At 40.8% G+C, this 24255-nt stretch overlaps 1 protein-coding gene across 1 annotated transcript; it reads left to right on the plus strand.

The window, feature by feature from the left end:
* The first annotated feature begins 19030 nt into the window (after nucleotides 1-19030).
* Nucleotides 19031-20990, plus strand: LOC108079311 (repetitive organellar protein-like). The gene is made up of 2 exons (XM_017173608.3): nucleotides 19031-20783; nucleotides 20839-20990. Exons 1-2 carry the CDS (start codon nucleotides 19260-19262, stop codon nucleotides 20848-20850), a joined length of 1536 nt encoding a protein of 511 aa, XP_017029097.2. The 5' UTR covers nucleotides 19031-19259; the 3' UTR covers nucleotides 20851-20990.
* Nucleotides 20991-24255: the final 3265 nt, after the last annotated feature.

Consider the following 24255-nt stretch of genomic DNA (forward strand, 5'->3'; position numbering starts at 1 on the left):
CTTATCTGGGAGCTCACAACATTATCCCAGCTCATCAATTTGGCTTCAGAGAAAAACATGGAACTATCGAGCAAGTTAACAGAATAACATCAGAAATTCGCACAGCCTTCGAGCATCGAGAATATTGCAGCGCGATATTTCTCGACGTTTCTCAAGCATTCGACCGCGTCTGGCTCAACGGCCTCATGCACAAAATAAAAACACTCTTGCCGGTATACACACACAAATTACTTGAGTCGTATCTATACAACAGAGTCTTCGCAGTGAGGTGCAACGCAACAACATCCGGCACCTATTCAATCGAAGCTGGAGTCCCACAAGGAAGTGCACTTGGGCCTACCCTATTTGTTCTATACACAGCGGATATCCCCACAAGCGACCAGCTAACATTATCCACTTTCGCTGATGACACTGCGATCCTCAGCCGCTCCAGATGCCCAGTTCGTGCAACAGCCCAGCTCGCCAACCACCTCAAGGTAGTCGAGAAGTGGCTATCTGACTGGCGTATCAAAATAAATGAACAAAAGTGTAAGCACATAACGTTCACTCTCAACAGACAAACATGCCCCCCGCTCTACCTGAACAGCACACTGATCCCCGAAGTCAACGTGGTAACGTACCTGGGCGTCCACCTGGACCGACGCCTGACATGGCGAAGACATATTGAATGCAAGAAACTTCATCTAAAACTAAAAGCCAGCAGCCTCCATTGGCTCATAAACTCCCGATCGCCCCTGGCCTGGACTACAAGGTCCTGCTCTACAACTCCACACTAAAGCCAATATGGACGTATGGCTCCCAGCGCTGGGGGAACGCGTGCAGTACCAATCTAGACATCATACAGCGCGCCCAATCAAAAATCCTGAGAACTATCACTGGGGCACCATGGTATATTCGCAACGAAAACATCCACAGGGATCTCGGCATTCCTGCAGTTAAGAACGAAATAGAAAAACTAAAAGCGTCCTACAAGGAAAAACTCTCCACCCATCCAAATCCTTTAGCAAGGGACTTGATACGAGTTTCCAGAAGAAGCCGCCTACTATGTAACGACCATCCAACCCAGCCATAATTATTCAGGGCCATTTACTCTGTACCAGTCTCATGACTGCTAGTTAGGTAGTATTGTAAGATTTGATACACTTATTGTTAGTCTCATAAATGAGAAGATTCAATAAATAAAAGCAAAGCCTAATAAAAAAAAAAAAAAAAAAAAAAATTGTCAAATAATTTTCTATATCTACATGTTGGTTTTTAATTAATTTTAATACAAATTAAGATTTAAGTTTTAAATTGTCAAATAATATTTTTATATCTACATGTTGGTTTTTAATTAATTATAATAAAAATTAAGAATTAAAATTTAAATTGTAAGAAATAATTGTACATCTTTGTTTTTTCTCAGTGTATGTGGTTTAACTTCATTGTTTTCTTTTTACTCTATATTAACTTGTTTCTTTTATTCTCACAATCACATCAACAGGCCGTGCTTTATTTAATTCATAATTAATTTCAACTATGCGAGAACATCAAATCATATATATTTGCTATCGGCCAAACCAATGTACACGAGCTTCCATTATCTCTCAACGAAACTGTATAATGAAAACAAAAGCTGCGCTTACGGCTGCATTTAAATTCTTATATATGTTTTTTTTTTTTTTTGCACGACTTAAACGGTCCCAATTAAATTGATTTGGATTATCACTTTGCACAAAATATTAATTATTTGATTTACATGTTCATTGGTTTGCTCGATCACTTCCACTTTTTTAATATGTTGCCGAATAAAAACTCACCCACTCTTGTTGCTTGATGAAGGCCTTCATGTTGCTCCAGAGGAGATGGTTAAAAAGCTGTGGGCTTAGAAGCTTTCAAATTATATGATTAAGGTTCTCCATAAGTACACTTAGAGAAATGTTGATCGGCGTGTTGTGATGGCGGATTTAAGTTAATTAATTTTAGTTTTAAATTTAAATCTGTTTTGTCTTTTTTTTTTTTTATATATATAGGTTATTTAGGATTTTATTATTTTAAGGTGTTTGTTGTATTGTTGTAATATTTTTAACAATCCCACGTGGCCAGTTTTTCTGCGACATTTTTGCTTTTGTTGCTTTTCTCTCCTTGATCCCTACAGGCTTTTCCTTTTCCGATGGCAAGAACGTTGTTGCGAGGAAGTAAGTCGATTTTTCGGGTCTGCCCAATAACAAGGGTTTGCGCAACACAGGTTTGCAAAAAGAATTTGGCTACGGCCACGATCACGAGAAATGTTGGTCTTGGTGGATCAAGTGGCTATTAGAGGGGCATAGGTTAGAATTTATATTTTCTAAAATTTGCACAAAATATTTACCGTATAGGTTTAACCAGCAGCCGAAAGGTAAATTAAAGCTGACAGAACAGCGGAGCACTTTCCGTATCGCGAGATGCGAGCAGATTTGTATGCCTGGACTTTGAACTTTAATGTCCAACTTTATCTTGCAGCGTGCAAAAATAATAATTGAGATAAGAGCGATTTGAACTGCTCGTAGGCACGACTTAAAACGGAAAGACCAATTTCTGGGCTTATGAGCTTTTTATCGGTTCTCAGGCCGACGAAGGGGTGCATTCAGATTATCACTTTTTTTTGTCATTCACAGGTAGTTGTCATAAAAGGTGAATAGTGGGTCCTACTATGGCGGGATATGACGAGATTTTAAAAAATCTAAGTCAAATAAAAAAACTTTTCTTTCCCAATGTTCGTATAGGGAAGAAAATAGTCTTGCAACTAAGGCGACCATTACAGCTTCTTCCTTTGTTTCTGCCACAATTAGTATATCAGTTAACAACCAACTCCCAGCTTAGGCTGAGCAGGCCAGTTCTTATTTATATGTGTGTCTTTATATTTTTCTGCGTTGACCATACCATGACATTATTTTAAGTGGAGTTGTGCCCAGCATTGAATCCACAACAGAAAGAGAAGCGGACCCTATTTTTCAAGATGATTCTGCCCCTTGCCATCGGGCACGATCTGTGAGTAATTCAATGTCCTGTTGTTATTAAAACAACTTATTCAATTACTGTTGACATTTTTCTAACTATAGATATCAAATTTGAAGGATGAATTGGGCATTAAGTCCTTAGACTGGCCCGGAAACAGCCCCGACCTCAACCCAATTGAGAATGTCTGGGCCCATATGAGCTCAAAAATAAAAAAGCGGAAGCCTAAAACAATGGCAGAGTTAAAGCAAACTATAGAAAAAGTATGGTTAGAGGAGATAACACCAGAATATTTGAAGGCTTTAAACGATTCGATGCCCAATAGGGTAAAATGTGTAATTAAGGCCAAAGGGGGTATCACAAAGTATTAATTTAAATTTATAAAATATAATTTACCTTGAAATACCAGAAAGTTTATATTATGTTTTTGTAAATTAAATAAAATTTTAGAAAAAATTGTTTTTTGTTGAATTTTTGAGTTATTATAATTAATATTAATTTTTTCATTTTCATTTGGCATAATACTTGAAAAGTGTTAAAATAATGTGTATCTAAAAAAGACATTAAATCTAAATAAAACACTGGCTTAAAATAAAAATTTGAATGCACTTTTGTTTAAAATTGTTCCATTAATATATACAAAAAAAAATTTGACGACAAACATTTGAAGAAACCCCAGGCAAAAGAAGTTTGAAGTGCATGAATATTCATAGTGCGGCATTTTTGTTGGCACTGGGTGTATATCATATAGCTGCCATAGAAGCGATCGGTAAATGTATAAAAGATGTAAAGCTGGGAATGTAAAACTGTAACTGTCAAACTGTAAACATAATAAGTATAGGTAAAATGTAATGAAACTTTGTTTTGTGAGTGTACTCAGCATTTAAAACTATAATATAAACATCAAAACCAATCTGCAAGGGTATACAAACTTCGGCGTGCCGAAGTTAGCTTCCTTTCTTGTTATTATTAATATTGGGTCCGCCTTATTGGCATTAGAGCTGAGCCAGCACATTGTGCCATTCCGAGCCGTGGCTCCTTTTTATTGGCTGACAGCGATCGTATGACTTCTGCAAAATGTGCAAGGTCTGCGGCCTGCCACGGGCATCCGGCTATGCATGAGCTTTTGTTCAATCTTAAGTTTTAGTTTTAATTTGGATTTGAAATAAAGAGCACCAGCTCGATCATAAAACTCCGGCCTTAGCCGTTACATTATTCTGATTATTGAGTTTGGTTATCGTGCCTTAAGGGCCGTGACAACGGAGATAAGTATCTCCCACCGTATACTTCGGAAGAAGCAAAGGAGTCGAAGCGACCACCCGACTCCCCAGTGGCTGCCAATCTTGGTGGTCACCAATACTCAACCAGCGGCAGTACCCTACTGCCAGCCCCCCACGGATATATTACCTACCGGCTCTACCCCTGCCGCGGAGGATCCGCCAGCCGGCTCGGACAATTAAATAATTGGCGCCCAACGGATTAATATTATTACTAATATTCGAATCCCACCCCTGAAGTTGTAAATTATGTAAGTAGCTGAGCGCCGACAATAGCCAAGGTCTACACATACACAACACACAAATACCAGTGCATACAATTTCCTATGCCCAGCAATATATAAATATAAAAAGTGACTCGATTTTCGATTTCTGATCCAGATTTTTATGAGTGCGTGGCAAAAATAAAAAATAAACATATAACTCAAGTTATGTACACTCGTACTGGCGATTTTTATGTGAATAAATTATTCAAACATTAAATTACAAGATACTTCCATGTTTAGCGTGTTGATTTAATTTTGTTCGATCTGGATTTTTTTAAGTGCATTATAAATAAAAGAAACCATATATCTCAAATAACGCACACTGGTGCCAAGGCAATCAAAATTTATATGAATTAATTATGCAAAGGAATATTTTATTTCTTTGTTAAGGTTGGTCTCTATACGCATTCAGAGGTCCCAGTCGTTTTTCTCCTTGTGTTTTGCTACAAATTTACCCACTGTGCTTACATTGAATTTTGTACTAAAGTTATCCAGTGTGTCTGTGCTAATAATATACCCAGTCGAATTGACCTATAGCTGTTGTCACCGTTCTGTATTTTAATTTTGTTTTTGGGACAAATTAATCCAACATTTTTGTGTTTTTGGTGACGATCCATTATTTTTCGCCAATTTTCAAATACCTCGTATCTACCCAGCGCCCTTTAACTGCCAATGAGTTGGAAGTATAGGGAAGTAAAACCGGAAATGGATAGCGGCGATAGCGAAAAAGTAGGATTTCGCCCCGAAGTTAGGGACATAGATCAACCAGAAATGAACGCAGAAATGATCCAAGCGCTTGTCGCAAATGCGGTCAGCGCCGCTCTTAACGAACAGGAGGATCGGTTAAGAATCGAATTAGAAGCAGTTAGAACACAGGTTAGCGCGCTGTCAGTGCAAGCGCCGCAGGTGGAAGTCTATAAAAGAGTAGTACCAAACCCTGCAGCAAGATGCGATGTCAAGTTAGACATAGTAAAATCTCTGCCGACGTTCAGTGGAAGCCACGATGAGTATGTTTCGTGGAGGCAGGCTGCATCAGATGCCTATGAAGTATTCAAGAAATATGACGGCAGCGAGGCACACTTCGAGGCCGTGGTCATCATTAAAAACAAAATTTGCGGACCCGCTCGGTCACTACTCACGTCCCACAATACAGTGCTAAACTTCGATGCAATTATAGCCAGACTAGATTGCACATATGCGGACAAAACGTCCCTAAGAGTGTTACGGCAAAATTTGGAAATGGTTCGGCAAGGGGATGCCGACCTTATGGCATACTATGACGAGGTCGAGAGGAAACTCACGCTCGTCACTAACAAGATAGTCATGTCACATAACTGTTGTCTCAGCCCTCTCAGAGCCCTAATCCCAGTCCCTGCCAGGGTATCAGGCCCGGAGTACCGGCCGAAAGTGGTATGGTGGCTCAGTCTGCCGTGCCAAAACCCCTTATGGCAATTCCACCAACAAAACAGTTATTTGTTTCACGGCTTTCCCCTGATCAGACATCGGAAGATGTCATAGCTTTTATCCAAGGCAAAGAAAAAGTCGATAGAGAAAAAATCAAGGTGGAAAAATTTTAATTTTCTTACCCTAGGAACATTTCGTCTTTCAAGATAAATGTTCCTGACGAAGTCTTTGGCACTCTATGCTCTGCCGAAATCTGGCCACAGTATGTGGTTGTCAAAGAGTTTGAAGGTACGAAAAAGAAAAAGCGGCCTGTAGGAATTACTCTTCCTAGGTCAGATTTGCCCAATGCTCCGTCTACGTCTTCCAATTCCGTCCCAAAAAACTAACCAGTTCCCTTGGTATTTCCTATCAGAATGCAAGAGGCTTACGCAGTAAGCTTCCTAAATTGTATTCCGACAGCGTCGCATTTGCTTCCCAAGTTATTGTGTTCACAGAAACCTGGTTAAAGCCGGAGATTCTGAGCTCCGAAGTTTTTCCAGCTGCGTTCACAGTATACCGGCTAGATCGGCCTATCAGACGTGGGGGAGGTGTCCTTATAGCGGTCGACTCCACTCTCACGTCCGAATTAATAATTTTCGAGGAATCCAACAATGTTGAATTCCTTTGCGTGAAGCTATCTGTTAATGGTAGTTCCATTTTTGTTACATGTTCCTACATTCCTTCATTGTCGGAACTTCCTATTTATTGGAACCATCTTTCCGCTATTCAGTTGGTCTCCAAAAGACTTTCGGATAGGGACCATTTAGTAGTTCCTGGTGATTTTAACATCCCAGGGGCTATTTGGTCCCTAGATAATTCCACTAACACACTTCTTACGACAACACATCATGATTTTATTGCTGGCTTGTTTGACATTTCGCTGTCCCAAGTCAATCATGTTCGAAATTCCTTAGAGCGCTTGCTTGATCTTTGTTTTGTCTCAGATGCGGAAAGAGTTAGTTTAGCTAGGGTGGCGCCCCTGACGCAACCCGAAGATCCCTATCATCCCACTTTCGATGTGACTATCGACTTGGGGACTGTTTCACGGAATAAGTCTGACAGTCCAGCCCATGAAGTCTTCTGCTTTAGCAAGACGGATTTCGTACGGCTAAATAATTTCATAATTAATTACAACTGGTCCGATCTTTACACATGCACTGACATGGCGGAAGCCGTGGGTATTTTTTATCGTGTTATGAATTCATTTTTTATTGACTGTGTTCCGTTATACTGTCCGTCTACATCAAACAAGCCTCCTTGGTTTACCAAAGAGTTGACCCGCCTCAAAAATAGAAAATCAAATATATATGCTAAATATCAACGTACCGGTTCTCCGATTGTCCTATCTAGTTATTTATCAGCTCGATCCACTTTTACTGTGTATAACGCGCAGTGCTACAATAATTATCTGACTCGTTGCAGGTCCCAGTTTTCTGAGGATCCAAAACAGTTTTATAATTTTGTTAAATCCAAGCGTAAATCCATTACTCGTCCGTCCTCGCTCTCTTTTGGTAATTCAACAGCAGATAATGATCAGGCAATAGCCGATCTCTTTGCTCAGTTTTTTGAAACCACTTACTCCAACTCAATAGACCCAAATCAGGCTTATCCTTACATCATCCCCAAATCGAACCAAATCTTCAGTCCTACCATTAACGAAAGCTCTCTTCTTAGGGATCTTCATCGTGTTAAGCCAGTTTTTCTACCAGGTCCCGACGGAATACCAGGCTGTGTGCTTAGGAATTGTGCCGAAGCCCTGTGCAATCCACTTCTCAAATTGTTTACCTTATCCTTAGAAACCTCCCACTTTCCCCTTATTTGGAAGGAATCATTCGTTATTCCTCTCCACAAAAAAGGTAGCAAATTGGATGCCAACAATTACAGAGGTATCTCTAAGTTGTCGGCCATCCCTAAACTGTTCGAAAATGTTATTACTCCTCATCTGCAGCACCTGTGTAGGTCAATTATTTCTCCATGTCAACATGGTTTTATTAGGCGAAGATCAATTACAACGAATCTGTTGGAGCTTACTTCCTTTATTATAAAGGGATACCGAAATAACTTTCAGGCAGATGTAATCTATACTGATTTCAGTAAAGCCTTTGACTCTGTTAACCATTCTCTTCTTGTTCGGAAACTCGATTTAATGGGATTCCCGACTGATCTTCTTAATTGGATCTCAGGTTATCTAAATGGCAGGACGCAGAAGGTCCTTTTCGAAAATAAACTATCTAATGTTCTTAGGGTTACATCTGGCGTCCCGCAAGGGAGTCATTTGGGTCCCCTACTTTTTACGTTATTTATCAATGATCTGCCCGAAGTTTTGACCAACTCCAGAGTACTTATGTATGCTGATGACGTCAAGCTTTGTGTGCAATATAACGATGCTACTTGCCAATCAGACTTACAGACAGATCTTAACAATTTTCAAACATGGTGCTGCATGAACTTATTAAACTTAAACGGCTCTAAGTGCAAGCTAATGACATTCTCCCGTGTCACTCCTAAGCCTGCAACTTATACGCTAAACGGCTGCTCTTTGGAAAAAATTAATATAGTTGATGATTTAGGTGTCCGTCTGGATCCTAAACTTCACTTTATCGATCATTTTTCGTGCATGGTGAATAAAGCCAGGGGTGTGCTTGGTTTCATTAAACGGTGGTCGAAGGAATTCAATGACCCCTATGTTACAAAAACGTTATATACTTCACTTGTTCGTCCTATTTTAGAATATGGATCCTGCGTTTGGAGCCCTCAGTATGGCGTCCATAGTAAACGCATAGAATCGGTTCAAAAGAACTTCTTACTTTTCGCTTTACGCTGTTTAAACTGGGATGCAAACCAGAGGTTACCGTCTTATTCTAGTAGACTCTTACTAATTAATTTACCCTCCTTATCAGATCGTAGAACCATGCTAGGTATTACATTTTTACACAACTTAATCCGTGGTGACATGGAAAGTACTGACTTGCTCGGTCAGCTAAATTTTCACGTACCAATAAGAAACACCAGATCCTTTTTACCATTAGTTTTGCCCCACTGTAGAACATACTTTGAACTGCATGAACCCTTTAGAGTCCTCTGTGCAAATTATAACGATTTGTACACAATAATATCTAACGTTGATAGCCTCCCAAAACTAAAAACTTCAATCTTAACCCACTTACGCATGCAAGCAACCAATCCGGCAGTACGCCAGTAGTAGTCTCCCCGCATCCTTTTTTTTTAAGTCCTTCGCGTTTACTAATTGCTAAAAAGAACAAGCACGTGCTTGGTGTCGCAAGTTCCACTTGATATGTACTGTACATAGTGCATCAACGTCTTGCATAATAAGAAAAAAACACGGATACAGCAACTATTCTAAATAAGGAGGTTAGGGATGACGCCCTTCATGCATTCATTGCAGGGCTTAAAAAACCACTCAAGTCACTCGTGCTGCCAGCACAACCCTTCCGTCTGCACTAGCGTTAGAGAGGTCGAGAACAGCATTGAAAGAAGTGCGTTCCAGCATCTTTTCGCGCGGGGTCCCGCTTCCACCTCCCGCCCAACCGACCGAGGGGCGCAGCCGTGTGACGTACGGCACGAATCGCGAACTAGATAGACGCGTTAGTAGGACAGACGAAATGAACGAGGAAACATTAGGAGATAATATAAATATAACCCTAAAGGGTTCATGTACTTCAAACTCCCGCCTACAGTGATTTACTACTAAAGGGATAAGGGTTCTAGATGTTAGTCGGGGAACGTGGAAGTTAAGCTGCCCTAAAAGAAAGGGGCTCTCAACAACACCGTTTATAAGGTTATGAAGGAATACGACACCAAGCATTGTTCTACGGTAGGGAGGGTAAGTTAATTAATAGGAGTCTACTTGTATAGGACGGTAGCCTCTCATCAGCATCCCAAGGTAGGCCACGGAGGGCGAAAAGTAAAAAGTTCTTTTGTACAGATTCAATACGGTTAATATGGATTCCGAATTGAGGACTCCAGACGCATGAACCATACTCCAATATAGGGCGAACTAACGAAGTAAAAAGGGTCTTCGTTATATAAGGGGAATCGAATTCCTTCGACCACCTCTTAATAAAACCGAGCATGCCTTTGGCTTTATTAACCATGCACGAAATATGTTCAGAGAACGAAAGTTTGGGGTCTAAGCGAACGCCTAAATCAGCAACAAGATATATTCTTTCAAGAGCGCTATCATTTAGCATATATGTGGCAGACTGGGGAGTGACACGTGAAAATGTCATCAGCTTGCATTTAGAACTATTGAGATGTAATAAATTAGCACGACACCATGCTTGAAAGTTATTAAGATCCGATTGCAGGTCTGACTGGCAAGAGCTGTCCTTATACTGCAAGCATAGCTTAACGTCATCAGCGTACATAAGTACTCTAGAATTCGTTAGAACCAGCGGGAGGTCATTGACAAACAATGTAAATAGCAGCGGGCCGAGGTGGCTACCCTGTGGGACGCCAGAAGTGACTCTGAGGAATTTGGATAGAGCATTTTTAAACAGAACCTTTTGAGTTCTGTCACTCAAATAGCTCAAAATCCATTTAAGTAGATCGACAGGAAACCCGATTAAGTCAAGCTTCCTTACAAGAAGAGAGTGATTAACCGAGTCAAAGGCTTTACTGAAGTCTGTGTAAATCACGTCGGTTTGAAAGTTACGTTGGAAACCTCTAATAACGAAAGAGGTGAGTTCCAGGAGATTTGTAGTGGTCGATCTTCGCCTCATAAAACCATGCTGACATGGTGAAATTACGGATCTGCATAAATGCTGCAAGTGGGGAGTAATTACATTCTCGAAAAGTTTTGGAATTGCCGACAACTTAGAGATTCCTCTATAGTTGCTGGCGTCTGATTTGCTACCTTTTTTGTGGAGAGGAATGATAAATGATTCCTTCCAAATAAGGGGAAATTCTGAGGTTTCTAAAGATAAGGTAAACAATTTCAGAAGGGGATTGCACAGAGCTCCGGCACAATACCTGAGCACGCAGCCTGGTATTCCATCGGGACCCGGTGAGTAAACTGGTTTTACACGATGAAGATCCGAACTAAGGGAGCTTTCGGTTAAAATAGGACTGAAAATTAGGTTCAACTTGGGCAAATCAAAAGAGTAAGTCTGATCTAAGCTATTCGAGGAACAATACGTAGTTTTGAAAAACTCGGCAAAGAGATCGGCGATGGCCTGATCAGAGTTTGCTGTAGCGTTTCTGAACGAAAGCGATGAAGGATGTAAATTGGGTTTTCGCTTAGTGTTAACAAAGTTATAAAACTGTTTCGGGTCCTGCGTGAACTGAACCCTACAGCGAGTTAAATAACTTTTATAACATTGCGCATTAAGCACGGTGAAATTCGACCGAGCACTAAAATATCTTGAATGAACAGTAGGAGATCCGGTGCGTTTATAGCGATTATAAAGCCTAGACTTAACGTTTTTTAGGCGTGTCAGCTCTTTGGTGAACCAAGGTGGTTTACTAGAAACCGACGGATAGGCTAAAGGAACACACAATGCAAAGAACGAATTCATGGCACTGTAAAAAATATCCACGGCGGACGCCATGTCAGTACATCTGTAAAGTTCAGACCAATTAAATTGGGAAATCAAGATATCTAGCCTTTGAAAATTTGCTTTACGGAAGCAGCGAACTTTAATTGCTGAGCAACTTAAATCCTACGCGAAAGCTATAGAAGACAAGTCCCATTTCAATGAGGGCAACAGGCGCAATAGTAAGAAAGCAATGGAGAGGCGAGGATAAGAATCCGCACTTTGTCCCTAAACAAAACCAAAATAAATCTCATGAGGACAATCCCTGGCCAAAGCGCAGGGATCCTGAGCCATTAGACCAGAATAAAGTTCAACCCATGGAGGTAGACCCCTCAACGGCTAAATTTATACAAGAAACAAGCTGGGGAAAGCCTCAAACTAACAACAACTACAAAAGGCAGAACTCGTCCCAGCATCAATCAGGCCAAAGACGCCAACGCGTCAATAATATAGCCCAACCCCAACATGAGGCGACAGATTATGCCGCCACAGCTGAGGCCGAGGTTGCCACCATCGAGGAAGATAGCGACTCCGCCGAGCTTAACGACCTCCTCCATTTTTTAGGGAGCGTTCCCGACTGCCGTTCGTCGAGCGACAGTTGGCTGGCAAATCAATAAAAATTCTCATCGACACCGGGGCGGCAAAAAATTACGTGAAGCCCGTAAAGGAGCTAAGAAACGTAATGCCCGTCGAAACCCCCTTTACTGTGAGCTCTATTCACGGCTCATGATGTCAAATACAAGTGCATAATGCGCATTTTTGGACTAGACGTCCCATTTTTCCTCTTGGATACATTGAGCACGTTCGATGCTATAATAGGCTTCGATTCGCTAACGCGAGCAGGAGTAGCATTGGACCTAGGCAACAGCGTAATAAAATACGCAAACGTCACCGAAAAGCTCAAATTTTTTGACTGTCAAAATGTCAACTTCACAAAAATCGATGACATAGTGGTGCAAAGTTCGGCTAAAGTCGAATTCAAAAAAACTCTTCTGAAAAGAATTAAGGTGTTTTCAACCTCTAACGAGGCGCTCACCTTCAACACATCGGTCATCGCTACTATTCGAACTACGAGTGACGAACCTGTCTACTCCAAGTTATACCCCTATCACTTTGAAAACAATGAAATCAAAGAGCTGCTGCAAAATGGCATAATCAGGCCGTCCAGATCTCCATACAACAGCCCTGCCTGGGTAGTTGACAAAAAAGGGACTGATGATAATGGCAGTAAAAAGAAGCGATTAGTAATCGACTTCAGGAAGCTGAACGAGCGAACAGTCGCCGATCGCTATCCCATGCCGAGCATACCCATGATTCTAGAGAACTTGGGAAAAGCCAAATTTTTTACTACCCTAGACCTGAAGTCAGGGTACCACCAAATATACCTGGCTAAAAAGGACAGAGAGAAGACCTCGTTCTCAGTTAATGGTGGGAAGTACGAATTCTGCCGACTACCCTTCGGCCTAAAAAACGCAGGGAGAATTTTCCAAAGAGCCATCGACGATGTGCTGCGGGAAGAAATCGGAAAAATATGCTACGTCTACGTTGACGATGTTATCATCTTTTCCGAGAATGAAACGGAACATGTCAAGCATATTGACACGGTGCTTAAGCGCCTACTCGATGCCAGCAACAGGGTGGCACGAGAAAAAACAAAGTTCTTTAAAGAGAGCGTTGAGTTCCTAGGGTTCATTGTCACCAGAGGAGGGACAAAAACAGACCCAGAAAAGGTTAAGGCAATAAAAGAGTTCCCGGAACCAAAAAATCTGTTTAGCCTCAGGTCCTTCCTAGGCCTGGCGAGCTATCACAGAAGCTTTGTAAAAAACGTTGCATCTATTGCTAGACCCCTGACCGCCATCCTCAAGGGGGAAAACGGGATGGTCAGCAAGAATATGTCGAAAAAAGTAGCTGTCAGGTTTAATGAAACCCAGCGAAATGCGTTTGACCACTTTCGTAACATTTTGGCATCCGAAGATGTCATATTGACATACCCTGATTTTAAATCACCATTTGACTTAACCACTGACGCCTCAGCGAGTGGAATAGGCGCGGTACTGTCCCAGAATAAAAGACCTATTACCATTATTTCACGCACGCTAAAAGACTGCGAGCCGAACTACGCCACCAACGAAAGAGAATTATTGGCGATAGTCTGGGCAATAGGCAAACTCCAAAATTACCTATACGGTAACAATGAGGTACGGATCTTCACAGACCACCAGCCTCTCACGTATGCGGTATCCGACAAAAATACCAACGCTAAAATCAAGCGATGGAAAGCAATCATTGATGAGAACAACGGAATAGTATTTTACACACCCGGAAAACAAAACCTGGTAGCTGACGCATTATCGAGGCAACCCCTGAATAACTTAGAGGCTGAAGTCCAGTCTGACGCGGCCACGGTGCATAGTGAGCTTTCGCTCTCGTACACCATAGAGACCACAGATAAACCTCTTAACTGCTTTAGAAACCAAATTATTTTGGAAGAAGCGGACCAACCGCTTCGGCGAGATTTCATAGTCTTCGGAAATAGAACTCGCCATATCATCAACTTTAATAACAAGGACTTGCTTGTTGAATCCGTTAAAGAGATCATCAACGCTAACGTTGTGAACGCGATTCACTGCGATTTCCCTACCCTGGCTCGCATCCAACATGCCTTGATGCAGGAATTTCCTGCGACAAAGTTCTGGCATTGTAAAACCTTTGTCAGTGACATAACCACCGCTAATGAACAGTTGGAAATCACTAACACCGAGCACAATCGCACCCATAGAGCTGCCCAGGAGAACGCAAAACTAATTCTCCGGGATTATTACTTCCCGAACATGTCAAAATTAGCTAGCGAAGTGGTGGCAAATTGCAAGGTCTGCCATCCCAAGAAACAGGAATTGGGAACTACGCCCATTCCATCATATGTTGGGGAAATGTTGCATATCGACATTTTTTCGACTGACAAAAAAATTTTCTTAACTTGCATTGATAAATTTTCCAAATTCGCTATCGTACAGCCCTTGATTTCCAGGGCAATAATAGATGTACGAGCACCTATTCTTCAGTTAGTAAATTTTACTCTAACACCAAAACTATATACTGCGACAATGAGGCCTCCTTTAACTCTGAGACAATCACGTCATTGCTGAAAAACCAATACAGCATCGACGTTGTCAATGCGCCACCGCTACACAGTAGCTCCAATGGCCAAGTTGAGAGATTTCACAGTACCCTGGCGGAAATTGCCAGGTGCCTCAAAATTGATAAAAAAAAAAATTGAGGACACTGTGAAACTAATATTGAGGTCTACTATAGAATACAACAGGTCGCTACATTCGGTCACAGAGTCTAGGCCGATAGAGGTCATCTACGCAAGCAGCGATGAGATGAAACTGGCAATTAAAGCCAAGATTGACAAAGCACAACAATCCAACCTAGACAGGGTTAATCCTTCTAGGCAAAACAGAGTCTTCGAAGTCGGCGAAGTCGCTACAACAAAAGATTAGGGAATAAATTGACACCGCTTTATTCAGAAGAGCGTGTAGAACATCTGTTCTCATTAAGGGGAGGGTGGTTCATAAGGACAACATTAGGTAGGCACTCCACTCGCCACATTCGCCCTTATATTAAAACCCAATCTTTGCTAATTTCCCACAGGCTCTCCATTATATCCATCATACTGTTGCCCACCGCGAGCGCGAGAATCACTGATTTCTCGCACGCTAAGTACATCCCGGTGCTAGATGGCAATGTCTTAATATGGGAACAGTACGGCCTGGTCAGGCACTCGACAAATCTGTCCGAGTTTGCCATCATTATCGACTCCACAATCAGAATGCTAGAACTGTGCCCACAGTCCCATATGAGGAAGCTGCTGGAAGTGGACATCGAGCATGCTCAAAACCTATTGGAGGAACTTAAGATACACCATAGAATGGCCTTGATTTTTTGGGCTCAGTCCTTAAGGTCGTGGCGGGTACTCCCGACGCAGACGATTTAAGTAGAATCAACACCATTCAAGCGTCGCTTATCGAGGCTAAATATAGACAGGTTATAATTAACACAGAGACACAGAAGCACATCAACCTACTCACAGACACAGTAAACAAGATCCTCAGGGAAAAGAGGGACGGGCTTGTCGACTCAGGTCACTTGTATGAAACACTCCTTGCCAGGAATAGAATGTTAATATCAGAAATCCAAAATTGTATGATCACCATCACTCTTGCTAAAAATAATATCATCAATCCTACCATTTTCAATCACAATGACCTAAAGGCTATTTTTGACGAACAGCTAACAGAGGTCCCAATAGTTAGCCTTATGGATGTATCTAAGATTAAAATTCTTCAAAATAATGTTCTTGTCCACGTTATAGTCCAGTATCCTAGAGTTAAGCGTATTTGTAAAAAGGTCCTGCTCTTCCCTGTCGCACACTACCATACTATGCTACAAATAGAAAACAACATCGTAGCGGAATGTGATGACGGAATCCTAGCAGTCTCCGATTGCACTTCTACCAACTTGGCCACATTTTGCATAAAAGCGTCCCACGACACCTGCGCCAGGCAGTTACATGCAGGCGGGGCGGCTACATGCCGGACGCGGCCAAGGAATCTGGAACCCCTTACAATTGTGGACGACGGGGTAATTATCATTAATGAGAAACTGACGAGGATTACCATCGATGACGGTCCCACAACAACCATAATAGGGACCCACCTCATCACCTTTGAGAGAAAGGCGGTGATCAACGACTCCGTATATTTGAACCTCAACCACTCAGTGAATATGAGCCCGGGTATTGCGGCCTCCTCCATAATTAACATCACGGGACACGATCACATACTGAGTCTGCCATTGCTACAGCGGATGAATGAGCATAACCTGCGTTTAATGCAGGAGCTCCGGGATAACGTGTCGGATGGAGGTTCCCCGAGGATTTGGTTCGCCACACGAGTTGCCATCAGCCTCACGTTATGCGGCTTGGTCCTGCTCCAACAACACTGCAGGCGCAAACGAGAGGCAGCCCAGCTACAAAAGTCCATCGACGAACTGGCTGTCACCGAGGACGGCGTCCAGCAGGCCAGTTCTTATTTACTTTATTAATATTAATCATTTATCATGTTTATCATTCTCTAGTATTAATCACTTTTTATTATTAATATTATTATTACACTTCTCCCTCATGCATGGTTCACCCTAAATTGGGTCTGCCTTATTGGCATTAGAGCTGAGCCAGCACATTGTGCCATTCCGAGCCGTGGCTCCTTTTCATTGGCTGACAGCGATCGTATGACTTCTGCAAAATGTGCAAGGTCTGCGGCCTGCCACGGGCATCCGGCTATGCATGAGCTTTTGTTCAATCTTAAGTTTTAGTTTTAATTTGGATTTGAAATAAAGAGCACCAGCTCGATCCTAAAACTCCGGCCTTAGCCGTTACATTATTCTGATTATTGAGTTTGGTTATCGTGCCTTAAGGGCCGTGACAACGGAGATAAGTATCTCCCACCGTATACTTCGGAAGAAGCAAAGGAGTCGAAGCAACCACCCGACTTCCCAGTGGCTGCCAATCTTGGTGGTCACCAATACTCAACCAGCGGCAGTACCCTACTGCCAGCCCCCCACGGATATATTACCTACCGGCTCTACCCCTGCCGCGGAGGATCCGCCAGCCGGCTCGGACAATTGACGCCCAACGGATTAATATTATCCCACCCCTGAAGTTGTAAATTATGTAAGTAGCTGAGCGCCGACAATAGCCAAGGTCTACACATACACAACACACAAATACCAGTGCATACAATTTCCTATGCCCAGCAATAGGAATTTTTTACGAATAAATAAAAAATGACTCGATTTTCGATTTCTGATTCAGATTTTTTATGAGTGCGTGGCAAAAAAATAAAAAACATATAACTCAAGTTACGTACACTCGTACTGGCGATTTTTATGTGAATAAATAATTCAAATATTAGATTACAAAATACTTCCGTGTTCTGCGTGTTGATTTAATTTTGTTCGATTTGGATTTTTTCAAGTGCATTATAAATAAAGGAAACCATATATCTCAAATAACGCACACTGGTGCCAAGGCAATCAACATTTATATGATTTAATTATGCAAAGGAATATTTTATTTCTTTGTTAATGTTGGTCTCTATACACATGCAGAGGTTGCCAGTCGTTTTTCTTCTTGTATTTTGCTACAATTTTATCCACTGTTCTTATATTGAATTTTGTACTAAAGTTATCCAGTGTGTCTGTGCTAATAATATACCCAGTCGAATTGACCTATAGCTGTTGTCACCGTTCTGTATTTTAATTTTGTTTTTGGGACAAATTAATCCAACATTTTTGTGTTTTTGGTGACGATCCATTATTTTTCTCCAATTTTCAAATACCTCGTATCTACCCAACGCCCTTTAACTGCCAATGAGTTGGAAGTATAGGGAAGTAAAACCGGAAATGGATAGCGGCGATAGCGAAAAAGTAGGATTTCGCCCCGAAGTTAGGGACATAGATCAACCAGAAATGAACGCAGAAATGATCCAAGCGCTTGTCGCAAATGCGGTCAGCGCCGCTCTTAACGAACAGGAGGAGCGGTTAAGAATCGAATTAGAAGCAGTTAGAACAGAGGTTAGCGCGCTGTCAGTGCAAGCGCCGCAGGTGGAGGTCTATAAAAGAGTAATACCGAACCCTGCGGTAAGATGCGATGTCAAGTTAGACATAGTAAAATCTCTGCCGGCGTTCAGTGGAAGCCACGATGAGTACGTTTCGTGGAGGCAGGCTGCATCAGATGCATATGAAGTATTCAAAAAATACGACGGCAGCGAAGCACACTACGAGGCCGTTGTCATCATTAAAACAAAATTTGCGGTCCCGCTCGGTCACTACTCACGTCCCACAACACAGTGCTAAATTTCGATGCAATTATAGCCAGACTAGATTGCACATATGCGGACAAAACGTCCCTAAGAGTGCTACGGCAAAATTTGGAAATGGTTCGGCAAGGAGATGCCGCCCTTATGGCATACTATGACGAGATCGAGAGGAAACTCACGCTCGTCACTAACAAGATAGTCATGTCACATAACACGGACACAGCAACAATCCTAAATAAGACCTCGTTCTCAGTTAATGGAGGGAAATACGAATTTTGCCGACTACCCTTCGGCCTAAAAAACGCAGGGAGTATTTTCAAAAGAGCCATCGACGATGTGCTGCGGGAAGAAATCGGCAAAATATGCTACGTCTACGTTGACGACGTTATCATATTTTCCGAGAATGAAACGGAACATGTCAAGCTTATTGACACGGTGCTTAAGCGCCTACTCGATGCCAACATGAGGGTGACACGGGAAAAAACAAAGTTCTTTAAAGAGTGTATCACACTTGACTACTAAACTACTTGACTTAAACTTGTAGTAGCCCTAAGCATAAGTTTGTACATACACTTTTATAGTAGCCCTAAGCATAAGTTTGTACATACACTTTTATAGTAGCCCTAAGCATTTATACACATACATACACTTTTAGCCCTAAGCAAATGTACACACACAGACTAAGATAATCTGTGATATACAGGATACACAAAAAGAGAAGTGAAGAATAAAAAGAACAGTCTTGCGAGTGATCTGAAGCAGAACGGTCGTCATTATTGCTGCTACAATATCAGAAGTGGGCACAAAACCTCGTGCCAAAAGCCATTCCTGCAAGATTTTATATCAAAAACTAACTCTATAATGGATCCGGTTAACGCAAATGATTTTTCGATTAACCAACTGCGCAATTGGTGTTCGGCTTTTAACTTGGCCACTCACGGCAGTAAGAGTACGTTGGCAGCAAGGTTGAGTGAAGTGCATTTTCGCGGAAAATGTCCGAGTATGCCAAACGAAACATGTTCCAACAAAAAGAGACAACCAAATTTAAACGAATCGGCGAATGCAGAGAATGTTTCAGAATTAGACAATAAATCAAACGAAAAGGCGAATGCACAGAATATTCCAGAAACAGACGAGAAAGCAAACGAAGCGACGCTAAACGAACGAGAAGAAAAAGCAAACGAAGCGGCGATAAACGAACGAGAGGAAGAACCGAACGAAGCGACGATGAGCGAACGAGGGGAAGAACCAAATGAAATGGCAAACGACGGAGAAGAAGAATCAAATGAGATGGCAAACTACGATGAAGGTGGAGAATCAGAGGAAGATGCAAACGACGAGCCAAATGAGGAGCATAAGGAAGCTGATGTAAACGAAGGACAAGGGAAAGCAGAATTAAAAAGAGCAGCTAAAAACGAGCAGAAAAATCTAGAAAAATCTGAAGAAATGCAGGACAATGAAGAGAATGCAAAGGACGGAAAGCAATTGTATTTTTTGAACGACATTCAACAAAAATTGGCGATCGAAAATGCTTTCCAGAAGGAGAAATTAAAATTAATGGCCAGAGAATTGGAGCTGATGAATTTTGAGAGAGAGCTACTGCGGAGGGAGAACGATTTATTGAGAGCGTCTGAGAGAGTAAGCGAGAGAGAGACATCGTGCAAAGTTACAAAAGATGATGAAATTCCTTTTCAAAGCATAAAGGAAATGTTGCCAGATTTCGACGGCCACACAAATGTTAGTGTTTGGCGCACACATATAAACGTATTAAAAATGACGTATGGATTAACGGAGAATAAGTTACGGTCGCTAATATTTAGCAAAGTTAAAGGTGATGCGCAAGCCTGGGTGTACTCAAAGCCTGAGCTTGCAAATGAGAAGGTTGATACCCTATCGGCATCGATGGAGAAAGCTTTTCTACCAAAAGAGAGTGCCATTACACTGCGCAAGAAGCTCGAAGCACGCAAATGGCAAACAAACGAATCGTTCACTTCTTACTTTAATACTAAAGTAACACTGTCAAATGGATTAGAAATGCCGGAGTGCGAGTTAATTGATTACATCATCCACGGTATATCCGATCGTCAAATACGCACAAGCGCCAACATGATGTGTTTCAAGGAGAAGGATGCCCTGCTGTCAGCCTTACAGCATGTTAATTTAGTAGCTCCAAGATCTGGAGGGGCTACTAATAATTCAGGAAAAATCGAGAAGCCAGTTTTCCGCTGCTACAATTGCAATTGTTTGGGACATATCGCCTCAGATTGCCGCAAACCTAAAAGAGAAGTTGGAGCCTGTTTTGTGTGCGGAAAAATGGGTCACCTTGCTGCGGCCTGTGAAGAAAACAAGAAGACGTCGTCCCCAGCCACTCGCAGAGATGATTATGTAAGATATTTAAGTATGGAAATAGAGGGTAGTTTTAATGAACCTTTTTTTATAGAATGCCTCTTAGACTCAGGGAGCCCGATCAGCTTTATGAAGAAAAATTGTGTTCCGGCTAGCGTTATTTTGAAGTCAGCGCCACCAGCCACGTATTTTGGTTTAAACTTCAGCAAATTAATTATCATTGGAAAAATTTTTGTTTTCATTACAATTTATAATAAAAGAATAAAACTTGAAATGCTAGTTGTTGAGAACGATTCAATGAATAGAAAAGTTATCTTGGGTAGAGATTTTTTAAATGCGAGTGGCGCTGACATCGTCTGGAATGAAGATGAGATTACTTCAACAAATGAAAGTACAAACGAAAGTATGATTATAAATAGCTCGAATGACATGATTAGATTTGATAGTGATGATGATTTTCTAGCAAAAATTTGCATGATTGAGTATGAAAATAATAATGAAAACGTTAATGTAGGGGTAAATTTAAATGCATGTGATAAAGTTCTTTTCGAAAATATGTTTCACAAATGTTATATCGGGGCTGTTCGACCAACTATGCCAGAAACAAAATGCGAAATGAAAATAACGATCAATGACGTGAAACCGTTTAGCTGTAGCCCCAGACGCCTTTCGTATGCTGAGAAAAATGAATTGCAAAAGATTTTGGATGAGTATATTGCCAAGGGATATATTAGACCAAGCGAGTCTGAGTTTGTGTCGCCAATTGTACTAGTGAAGAAGGCATCTGGCGAAATTAGAACGTGTATTGACTTTAGAAAATTAAATAAATTAACAGCAAAGGACAGTTATCCCATTCCATTGATAGATGACCTCTTAGATCAAATGACAGATAAAAAATGGTTCACTAAGCTAGACCTAAAGAATGGATTCTACCATGTTTTTATGCAAGAGGAATCGGTGAAGTTCACTTCGTTCACGACACCTCTTGGCCAGTTTGAGTTTCTAAGAATGCCTTTTGGGCTGAAAAACGCACCATCTACGTTTCAGAGGTTTATTAATAAAGTCTTTAGTGACCTAATTAGAGAAGGAAAGGTTATTGTTTACTTAGATGACATAATGATAGCAACGAAAGACGTAAAGAGCCATCTGAAAATTTTAAATGAGGTGTTTGACAGACTAGTAAGTAATAATTTAGAATTGAGGCTTAGTAAGTGTGAGTTTTTTCAAACGGAAGTTAAATATCTAGGGTATACAATTAATGGATTTGGCATCAAAGCTGATGGTAAAGGCATATCCGCTGTTAAAAATTTTCCAATCCCAACAAAAACTAGTGAGGTACAAAGCTTTTTAGGACTTTGTTCCTACTTTCGCAGGTTTATCAAAGACTTTTCAATTGTGGCGAAGCCTTTATACGATGTTACGAGAAAGAAGGAAAATTTTCGGTTTGGGGAATTGGAGCTAAAGACGTTTGAAATTCTAAAAGAAAAATTGATAGACTCACCAATACTTGCTTTGTACAGCCCAACAGATGAAATCGAACTGCACTGCGATGCGAGTTCGATTGGTTTTGGGTCGATATTAATGCAAAAGAAAAGGGATGGGCGTTTTCACCCGGTATTTTATTTCTCTAAGCGTACGACAGATGCTGAGTCGAGGTATCACAGTTTCGAGTTGGAAACGTTGGCAATAATTTATTCGCTCAAACGATTTAGAGTATATTTGCACGGAAAAAGTTTTAAAATTGTCACAGATTGCAATTCTCTGACACTCACGTTAACAAAAAAGGAGATAAACCCTAGAATAGCACGTTGGGCTCTAGAGATAGAAAACTATGATTATAGGCTAGAACACAGGTCTGGAGCAAGAATGCAGCACGTGGACGCTCTTAGTAGATGCACTAACATTATGGTAGTAGATACAAATTCGTTTGAAGAAAATCTGATTATATGCCAAAACAAAGATGAGAATATAGTCAGCTTGAGGAACTTACTAGAAAGAAATGAACACAAACTGTATGAGATGCGAAATGGAATCATTTATAGGAAATATCATGATTCTTTATTGTGTTACGTTCCAAAAGATATGGAAACGCATGTACTTTTTAAATACCACAATGGTCTTGGACACGTTGGTATCGACAAAGTTCTGGAAGTTATTTTGAAGACCTACTGGTTCCCTAAATTAAAGCAAAAGATAGGACAGCATATCAAAAATTGTTTAGAATGCATTGCATTTACAGCTAAAGGCAAGCACGAAGGCTATTTACACAATATTCAAAAACCTACAAAACCGTTTGAACAGGTACATATTGATCATTTAGGACCAGTTAATACAAAAGATAAGAAGTCCAGACATATTTTAGTGATTGTTGATAGCTGCACAAAGTTCGTTAGATTATATTCTACAAAAACCACAAAGTCAACTGAAGCGATTGCAGCGTTGGGAAACTATTTTAGATCATATAGTATCCCCAAAAGTATAGTATCTGATCGAGGTTCATGTTTTACCTCCTCAGAATTTTCAGCTTTTCTAAGGCATCGCAATATAACTCATACACAAATAGCAACAGGTTCACCCGAGGCTAATGGACAGGTAGAGCGGATAAATCGAAGTATAGGCCCGATGCTTGCGAAATTGTTAAGCTCAGAACCGAATTGGGGTTTTGAAAAGATTCTAGAGGAAATTGAGTTTGCCATAAATAATACAGTTCATAGAATGATTAATCAACATCCAAGTGTAATGTTATTCGGAGTCGGACAGAGAGGGAGTTTAGTTGACTGCCTTAGAGAAAATTTACAGGAAGGACAAAAGGAAGGAAGAACAATTGAAAGTATTAGGGAGAATGCCCAAGAAAGAGAAGCCCAATTACAAAATTATAATGAATCAACAAAAAACAGCAAACGGCTGAAGGCAACACTATATAAGCAGGGAGACTACGTTGTAGTAAAAAATTTTGATTGTCATACGGGGGCTTCAAAGAAGCTTGTCCCGAAGTTTAAAGGACCTTTTGAAGTAGTAAAATGTCTAGGAAATGATCGCTACGTAGTTAAAGATGTCGACGGATTTCAACAATCTAGAATTCCATACACTGGTGTTTGGGCTGCAGCTAATATAAAGCCTTGGTTTGGTTGGTCGAAAGTTGAAGATGAGGTTGAAGATGAGGATACAAATGAGGTTGAAGATGAAGATACAAATGAAGTTGAAGATGAAGATACAAATGAAGCTGAAGATGAAGATACAAATGAAGTTGAAGATGAGGATACAAATGAAGTTGAATATGAATATACAAATGAAATTGAAGATGAGGATACAAATGAAATGGAAAATGAAGAAACTAATGAAAGGGAAGAAAATGAAAATACAAATGAACGAGTTATTGAAAGGAATACAAATGATATGTTTGATGAGGCGAATGAAGTAGTAGAAAACCACATAGTAAATAAGCCAAATAAAAACACTAACTTAGAAACAAATGAAAGAAAAATTTGTTAAAGAAAATAAAAACGTTTGG

The sequence above is a fragment of the Drosophila kikkawai genome, chromosome X (genome assembly GCF_030179895.1).
Source record: "Drosophila kikkawai strain 14028-0561.14 chromosome X, DkikHiC1v2, whole genome shotgun sequence".
NCBI lineage: Eukaryota > Metazoa > Arthropoda > Insecta > Diptera > Drosophilidae > Drosophila > Drosophila kikkawai.